The 9,983-nt window shown below is 35.4% G+C and overlaps 1 protein-coding gene across 1 annotated transcript; it reads left to right on the top strand.

Annotated features, from left to right (window-relative positions):
- Positions 1-824: 824 nt before the first annotated feature.
- LOC149580326 (UDP-glycosyltransferase 85A1-like) lies at positions 825-2,833 on the top strand. Its single transcript, XM_089813526.1, has 2 exons — positions 825-1,387; positions 1,479-2,833. The coding sequence occupies exons 1-2, from the start codon at positions 901-903 to the stop codon at positions 2,564-2,566; spliced, it is 1,575 nt and encodes a 524-aa protein (XP_089669652.1). The 5' UTR covers positions 825-900; the 3' UTR covers positions 2,567-2,833.
- Positions 2,834-9,983: the final 7,150 nt, after the last annotated feature.

The following is a 9,983-nucleotide window of genomic DNA, read 5'->3' on the forward strand; positions in this document are numbered from 1 at the left end:
ATTTGGTATGCAAAGTTGGTGATGAGAGAATGATTCTATCTAATTTTGAATGTCACATTGATAACCCCCAACCAAGCGGTGAAGATTGAATTAGTGATGATTGCTAATGGGCTATGTGAATGTATGAGGTGCATTATCGGTTGTGTCCGACACCCCAAAGATTTTTTGTTTTGTTTGACATATTGATGAACCATGTATCTAAAAAAGATTCTTATACAACTGAGAAGTATAGTGGCTAGGTACCTATGTATCTTAGTAAATGGATTTCTTTTTATATGGACTCAATAATTAGTTTGATGCAGGTACAAAAGAGACAGGCCCAGATTAATGATAGTTTCCCCGTAGTGAATGATTTGTGGTCATTAGAACCAAAGTGTGTTGGGTTTGTGGTAATCCAAAACCATTTTAGTGCAAAGTTTATGGTGATCTTAAACCATTTTTCATGTAAAGTTTGTGGTGATCCAGAAACCACTTGCTTGATGCTTATGTGATTGTGTGCATGTGTGTTAATTGATTGAAAATTTAACTATGGCTGGTGAGATGTCTAATCTTGTGGTTAGTGAAAAATTGGATGGTTCAAATTATGTTAATTGGAAATGTGAGATGGAGTTAATTTTACAAATGAAAGACTTATGGGAAGTAGTCAAAGAAGAAGAAACAGCTTATAAATTCTGAAGTAACAGCTTAAAATATTTGGACTTCTGATTCCAATTCATATTAGAGTATTTTAAAGAATTGACCACATTAAAAGGGTCGGCGGATTATTTAATTAAATATGAAGCCGCCTCAGCCATTGTTTTCGTGTTCTTCACGGTACCATTTCAACCCAACATTCTACGATTCCCTGTATACAATGAAGGCTGGAGTACTCATTTCATTCCAAGCAATTACAAAGGCAGCATGAAGATGAATGGCCTGCACGCAGTGGTGGTACCTTACCCGGCCGCCCAAGGCACCATCAATCCTCTTTTCAATTTCGCCCACCTTCTCTCCTCAAGAGGGGCTTTCATCACTTTCGTCCACACGGAGTGGAGTCACAACCGCATCTTCAAAGGAGCTGCTATAGATACTGATGATCAAAATTTCAGGTTTCTCACCATTCCAGATGGGTTGCCGCCAGATCACGGCCGTGTCTCCAATCCTGCCGACCACAGTGTCGCAATAGAAAACCTTGGCCCAGCCTTGGAACATCATCTGCGGTGCGGCTTAGCTGAAGGAGCTCCTCCCATCACTTGCATTATAGCGGAATCTTTCATGTCTTGCACTTATCAAGTCGCTAAGAATCTGGGAGTGCCCCGAGTGATCTTCTGGCCAATGTGCGCCGCCTCCTCTATTGCTCAGTGCTACTCCAACCTCCTCCTCTCCCACGGCCACATTCCTGTCAAAGGTACGAAATCTATGGCAGTAAGTATTCTTCAAGGTCTTGTTTTGATTGCACGAATATGCTTGTAATAACACTAGAGGATTTATAATTGCAGCGGAGCATATGAGGAGGGAGGATAAAGTGATCACTTGCTTACCCGGTAATTTACCGCCTCTGTTACCGAGTGATCTCTGTTCCTTCTATCGCACAACTGATACATCGGACTTTTACTTCCAGTGGTTTCTTCGCGAGTCCCAATTTCAAAGTAAGGCAGACTATGTGCTCATCAACACCTTCGATGAGCTCGAACCTCCTGACACAGTAAACGCCCTGTCTTGTAATGGCTGCCCTGCTTTGGCAGTGGGACCTGTCTTTCTTCCTAATTTCTTGGAAGGAAAAGATTTGAGAAAGCAATCGAGTCTTTTGGAGCAGGACGAGAGCTGCCTCAAATGGCTTGATTCCCAATTGCCCAATACCGTCATTTATGTGTCCTTCGGAAGCCTCGCAGTCACATCAAACGAGCAGCTGGAGGAATTGGCAATGGGGTTGGAAAATAGCCAGCACCCTTTTCTGTGGGTGTCCCGCAATGATATGCCGGAGGGTTTTGAAGAGAGGACGAAAGATCGGGGCTTAATTGTGAAATGGGCGCCTCAGGTGGAAGTTTTGTCTCACCCTTCCGTAGGAGGGTTTATTACGCACAGCGGGTGGAACTCTTCTTTGGAGAGCATCAGTATGGGAGTTCCCATGCTCGGATGGCCCCATTTCCATGACCAGTTTCTGGACTGTCGCTTTTGCAAGGATGTGTGGAAGATTGGCATGGATTTTGAGAACGTTTATGTTGATGAAAATCTGGTGGTTACAAGGGAGGAGGTTGAGAAAGGGATGAGGGGACGAATGGAGGGTCCGAAAGCAGAGGAGCTAAGAAAAAGAGGTATGGATTTGGAAGAGGCGGCTTTCAAAGCGGTTGAGAGTGTCTTTGTTGATAAAAATCCGGTGGTTACAAGGGAGGAGATTGAGAAAGGGGTGAGGCGACTAATGGAGGGTCCAAAAGCAGAGGAGCTAAGAAAAAGAGGCATGGATTTGAAAGAGGCGGCTTTGAAAGCAGTTGGGGAAGGAGGTTCTTCGTTTCTCAATGTGAATAGGTTTGTTTGTGACATGATGGATCTTTCCAAATTGACATCTATTAGAGTGGTCAAACCATAAAACCATTTATAGCTTTAAAGAGGTTATATCTAGGGAAATGATAAGTAGAGAGTTATACCTCGATATTTTATCATCCATCTCTTTTATTAGGTTCTAGCTTTTTCTGATGGTAAAGTATTTAAATAAAATGTTGTTGAGTCTTGGAAGAAAACCATCGGTGACGAAATGGAGCCCTTAAGATAAAAATCAAAATTGCAATTTGAATAGATCCTCTCTCATAGAAATCAAAATTGTAATTTGAATAGATTCTCTCTTTCTTATGCTCTATTGCTTTGCTTTATCACAATTTTGTCGAAAAGTCACAAAAGAGTATTTAATGTTGTAGGTATCTAATAAGTGACATACTTATCTTTTCGTTTAGCAATTAATTGTAATTCAAGAAATATAATTTTATAAAAAATATTGATATAATAAATGATAGATTAATGCTACTTTGTAAATACATTTTTAATTCATATTTTTAATTTTTTTCACATTTATAAAAAATATTCAATAATGGAAAAAGATATATATATATATATATATGGGTGAACCCACAATATTGAGTTCCACTTTAGTGGGACGAACAAAGTTAGAAAATTTGCCAAATTTTCGGATTCCTAATTGCTAACTGTTCGCGCAAACAACAAAGACCTGTTCGCGCAAACACGTGTCTTGCACATGTTCGCGCGAACATGTATGCGCCTAAAAAGGCATGTTCGCACAAACATGCGCAGTGTACATGTTTGCGTGAACATGTGTAGCGCCGATTTCCGACGTTTAAATTGCCTCTTTTGACTTTTAGAAGTCATTTTCACAGCGACTGTTGATCGGGCGAACGTGCATTTTGTGTACCTTTGTCAGCGTCATCCGGTCGTTTTCCTTCTCATTCTCATCATCGGGTATGTTTAAATAGTTTTAATTTAATGTTTCTAAAGTATTTTTTAATGTTATTAAAGTAGCTTTTAATGTTTTCTATTCATTTTTTTAATGTTTTAAAAGTATATTTGAATGTTATTTACGTTTTTAATGGTTTTGAAAGTATATTTAAATGTTAATTTAATATTTTTATTGTTTATTTATATTAATTTAGAAAACAGAAAAATATTATATAAAAACATTAGAAAACAATTTTAGAAAACATTAGAAAAAATAATAGAAAATTTAGGAAAAACATTAGAAAACAAATTTAAAGAAAACATTACAAAAACATTAGAGAATTTATAATTTAATATAAAATTTAGAAAACAAATTTCAAAAAAAAAGTAAATAAATATTAAATAAATATTAGAAAATTTAGGAAAAAAATTACAAAAACATTAGAAAACTTATAATTTAATATAAAACTTAGAAAAAAAATTTATAAAAAATATTTTAAAAAATTAGAAAATTTAGAAAAAAACATTAAAACAAATTAGAAAATTTAGAAAAAAAATAATACAAAAACATTAGAAAATTTACAAAAAACATTACAAAAATATTAGAAAATTTATAATTTAATATAAAATTTAGAAAAAATATTTTAAAAAATTAGAAAATAAATTTAGAAAAACATTAGAAAAAATATTAGAAAATTTAGAATTTAATATAAAATTTAGAAAAAACATTACAAAAACATTAGAAAATTTATAATTTAATATAAATTTTAGAAAACAAATTTAGAAAAAACATTAGAAAAATGTTAGAAAATTTATAATAATATAAATTTTAGAAAACAAATTTAAAAAAATCTTAGAAAATTTATAATTTAATATAAATTTTAGAAAACAAATTTATAAAAATATTAGAAAAAATATTTTTAAAAACATAAGAATGTAGATTAAAATGTATATTTTATTTCATAAATGTACATGTAAATATGTTCATGTGTTAGATATAGACGTGCATACATATGTTTTCAATATTCATGTTTAAATGTACATATATTATTTTTAATGTCTTAATAATTAGAAGTATGCAATTAACTATATAATTCAATGACATTTCTTAAGGGGAGATCCTAAATTATACATATATAAGAATGTAGATTAATTTGCATATCTAGGTATGAATATAACATACGTGTACATCCAAACCCTAACCCTAACCTAACCTAACCCTAACCTTGATCTTAAAATTTAATTTCTAAACCCAAGATTATAAATGATAATAAATACCCTAAATCATAATCTTGAACCAAATCATAAACTTCATATGCTAAGTTCCCTCATGTATTACAACTAGCAATCATACCTTAGTGTGCAATGGGTACGCTGTAGATGTATGGAAGATCAATTATGTATGTCCTATTTTTAATCTCTCCCTCTCATCCTCTCTATTTCTCCTCATCTCTTTACCATTCTATCCTATAATCTATATCTATAATTATAGTAGTTCATAGTTAAAACATTTTCCATTTCAGATTTGTTCACACAATTTTCATAATAATAGAACCTGGGCAATTCCCACAAGACAACCCACTGCACATTGCACTGCATTTTTAAGCTCTTCTCGAGAATCGAGTCAGCAACTCAAGAATTGAACCTACTAAGTCTTCCATACAATGGAACCCACCCTATCTCTAAAACACATTGCTCAAATTCTTACAATCTCAAAAAAACCTCTATAAAACTGCATTAAATATAATATAAAAGAGAACAAAGAAAAATGAGATCTGGTTTGCATTTGTAGAAAAATCTCCATATGTAATTCTGGGAACAAATTTTTCATTTTCAATTTTGTCAGGAGCTATTTTTCTTAGAGGTAATACTTGGTGAATTTGAAGGCTATCTTTTTGGGCAAATTCTCCTTCCTCTTCACTATCTTCATATTCTACCAGATTTTCATACGCATACAAATATACATAATTATAAATTATTGTGAGAAATAAAATACACAGATGCAAAATAAAATCTATATAATACAATGAATCATATGCCACACTCGGCATACCATTTTAAATTAATAGCAAATTAACATAAATCTTGGCAATCTAAGAAATTTTTTCACTGCGAAAGTTTATGGCTGCCAAAGAGTGATGAGAGAATGAATTTATGCTCGCTCTGACATTGAGGTCCATGTAACTTGTTGGCACTCAAAATAGCATTCCTGTTTTGAGTGCCTGTTCATGATTTTGAGTCAGTTTTGCCCCCTATACATGCTTTTCATGCTTGTGTCTCGGCTGTTGTATTGTTAGTCAATGTGGTGTTTTATGTTTCTAACACCTTTCTTTCAGCCTATGCATACGTTTCATGATGATAAACTGACATTGTGAGCCATTCAGTATTTTGAGCGTGTCATTTTGCATTTTCTACCCAAGTGTCAAACAGTGGTCAGAAGCCCAGTTTTCCTTTGAATATCTTTTACCTGGTTATGTTTCATGGTTGGCCACTTTGAGTATTTTTAATATGCATAACAAAGAACCTATGTTTCAATTTTCAAGTCATTTCAACATGTTTTGACTAGGTTTCGAACCTCTCAAAGTTGGTCAGTTACCTTTGTTGTAAATCTGCAAATTTGTGCATTTTTCTAGGTAGCCCTGTTTTACAAGTAATAAATTTTGACCAGTTGACCCAAATGAGAAAATTCCTTTTGTATCATTTTCTAGGGGTCAGAGACTTACTACACTCCAGATTTGGAGTCATGACGAATTCGTTTGATCAGTTTTCAAACGTGTTTCTGAATGCAATTTATAGAGTTTCACTAGTAATCAGAGATGCAAATTGTTCAGGTGCCTTGTTCGTGATGCTATATCTTTTGATTTGGGATTGGTGGGATTGAATGGTTTGTTCCCCTGCATTCTACTCCAAAAATACTTTAAGTGTGCCAGTTTATAGACCTTGACGAATTTGTCTTCACACTTTTTCATGGCCTTTCCATTTGCCAAAAATGTTATTTTTCTATTGTTCCATGTCTTGCAGTTCCAGGTTGCCAACTTCAAACGCTTTCCAAACGCGCCCCATGATTCGTCATGAGCCCAAATCACAGAATCATACTCTTCTAATGGCAAAGTACCAGTGCCCCATTTTTTAGAATCCCAAGTGCTTGTTTATTCAGTTTTCGAAGCTCAAACCAAACACACTTTGTGGTTTTTTGACTTGTTTAATCTACAGGCAGTTTTAATTGGGCATGTTCAGAGGTCGATATCTTTTGACTCCAATGTCGTCATGTGACGAAATTTTGCAAGCCTATTGAATGTGTCAGAGAGATGATATATCCAAGGTTTCGGAGCCCGATCACATGTTTGAATCAGTTTTTAAAGCTAGGCAACAGGCCTCCTGACACAGTTTTCTCAATGGTGTGAAAAACTTTTTAAATGGTTTTTAATGATCAATCAGCGGTCAAAATTGGTGAATAGCCCCGCTGCCTTTATCCCACATTTGCGAGGATGGGGGACTCTTAGTCATTTTAATACCCAGTAGCGCAAAGGCTTAAGTGTTTGAACGGTGATTCAATCGATTCTATGGTCGTCGAAGGCCTCTTCACTAGAATGCACTATTGATTGTAAAAGTTAGCCTGAGTTCTTTCATATGGAAATGCCTATGGCGTAATTATAGTCGTTCACAGTTAAAACATTTTCCATTTCAGATTTGTTCAAACAAGTTTTATAATAATAGAACCTGGGCAATTCCCACAAGGCAACCCACTGAACATTGCACTACATTTTTAAGCTCTTCCCAAGAATCAAGTCAGCATCTCGAGAATTGAACCTAATAAGTCTTCCATACAATAGAACCCACCCTATCTCTAAAACACATTGCTCAAATTCTTACAATCTCAAAAGATACCTCTATAAAACTGCATTAAATATAATATAAAAGAGAACAAAGAAAAATGAGACATGGTTTGCATTTGTAGAAAAATCTTCATACGTAATTCTGGGAACAAATTCTTCATTTTCAATTTTGTTGGGAGCTATTTGTCTTAGAGTTAATACTTGGTGAATTTGAAGGCTGTCTTTTTGGGCAAATTCTCCTTCCTCCTCACTATCTTCATATTCTACTAGATTTTTGTACGCATACAAATTTATACATAATTATAAATTATTGTGAGAAATAAAATACACAGATGCAAAATAAAATTTGTATAATAACAATGAATCATATGCCACACTCGGCATACCATTTTAAATTAATAGCAAATTAACATAAATCTTGGCAAGCTAAGAAATTTTTTCACTGTGGAAGTTTTTGGCTGCCAAAGAGTGATGAGAGAATGAATTTATGCTCGCTCTAACATTGAGGTTCGTGTAACTTTCTCAAGTACGTGTCCTTGATGGCTTTAGTTCTCATTTAATTTCTATAATTGTAATATAAATGTATATATTAGAGGAAAGGTCTCAATGGTTATGTATGTAAGATTTTTATGTTTGATTTTTCTTTGATTATTTTATAATGATCACAATATATTTAAATAATTTCACCTTATTAGCTAAGTTCTAACCAAAACAATTATAAAGTACGAAAAATGAAAGTCCTCGATATATCAAAGTTATACTTGACACATCAAGAGTATTGAAAGATTTGTAACCTATGTATTTGTAAGGGTTTCACATCAATATTTAAGAATCTTTATATAGGTGATCATAAGGTCTTAAATCTTACCCTAAAATTGAGCCTAGTTACACTAAAACCCTATTTCAAAACGTAATTAAGACCTAACTTACATTAAAATTAAAACAAGTTGACCCTAATCCTAAATTGTTAAAAACTACATTTGAGATACATGCACATACATGAAACTTATGACCCTTGTTTTAAATGATATATATGTAACCCAACTTGAAACCTAAACCTCGAAACATTATCATGTAAGAGTAATAATGCGGGCCCTTTAATTGAATTCTCTAATAATACGGGCCCCCAAAGTATAATAAAGTCCTAGAACAATAAATTAACTCTAAGCATAACCAAACTCTCAACTTTAAAGTTATCTTATACTTATATGCAAATTAATCTAGGTCTGGATGTGTTACAGATTATCTAGGTCCATGATGTGTGATGTATGTTCAATTACATGTGTATAATTTTTAATTTTAAAAATAAAAAATTACGTGTACAGTAGGAAATTTAGCTCTTCATACATTTCTACAAATATGGCTTCACACGATCAGCTTGATGCGGCTCCTAGTGCGACACCTGATGTAGTTCCTTTTGCGGCTCCTGGTGCGGCACCTCATGTAGTTCCTACTCCGGCTCCTACTGCGACACAAGTTGATGCGGTTCCTGTTGCAGCCCCTGATGTAGTTCCTGATTTGGCTCCTCGTGTAGCTCATAGTGGGGCTCGTGCTACAGCTTTTGGTGGGGCTCGTCGTGTACCTCGAAATAGGGTTCATCGTCCAGCTCATGTTTCGGCTTCTGGTGCGGCTCCTGTTCTAGGTCAAGCTGCACCTGCAGCTCCTGCTGGAGGTCCTACTGCACCATCTCCACGCATCGATATCGGTGTTGTATTTGCATTTTTAGAGCAAGAGGTTGCCAGACTGTAGCACTCTATATTGACCTCTGATGATGGTCTTTATAAAGACATATGTGTTACGATATGTAGGAGTTTACAGGATTTGGTAGCTAGGTTCAGAGCTCACCATTCATTTACTCCTGACATATTAGCTTCCATATCTAGGGAGCTTAGGGCTGAGGTTTTAGGAACTGCATCTTTTGATGACATCAAGAGGGTAGCCCCCAAAGACATCATCCAGAGAGAGATCTTTCCAGAGTATGAGGGGACACAGGGTAGGGTGAGAGGCTATAGAGTCACATGATGCAGAGACCCTATTATTGCTAGCATGATCTATCCATGATTTTTAGCTGCACATGGTCATTATCCTAATAACGACTAGATAACCCTTTATTTTGCATAGCAGTTGTACGCTGAGTTTCATATAGGGCTCAACATCAACTACCTTGATATTCCTAGTTATTACAGATAGGGGCGTGGTCAGATCGCAGATCATGACCAGTATCGCAGTGTAGATCATCTGCCACCTACAGATCTTAGATAGTTTATTGGACCAAGGATGCCTCCTGTGACTCCTGCACATGTGCCTATTGCAGATAGAGTCACCATTGCTTCCCAGAGGGAAGCAATTGACACTATTAGGCAGATTGCATCTGTGGTGGCTAGTATCACGTCAGATTCTATTGGTCACTATCTTCATAGTCGACGTCCTTGTCCACTTGGTCAACCATCTTCACAGGCATCTAGTAGCACTTCAGGTGCCTCCTCTGATGATGCATATAGAGCTGTTGGGCTACCACTACCAGGCGATATTCGTGGTCTTTTAGGACAGCAGACACATATGGATATGGCACTATATTTTTTGGAGGATATGTTGCACTTTATTAGCTATATTTTCAATACACAGAGGATTCCAGTACACTCGGTGATGGATGTTGTTAGACAACATCAAAGCCCCCGCATAGTTCCATAGGCACAGGCCACCACACCAGTGATAGATGATACA

This window comes from Cupressus sempervirens, chromosome 1 (assembly GCF_028749045.1).
Source record: "Cupressus sempervirens isolate cs-2001-9-10 chromosome 1, ASM2874904v1, whole genome shotgun sequence".
NCBI lineage: Eukaryota > Viridiplantae > Streptophyta > Pinopsida > Cupressales > Cupressaceae > Cupressus > Cupressus sempervirens.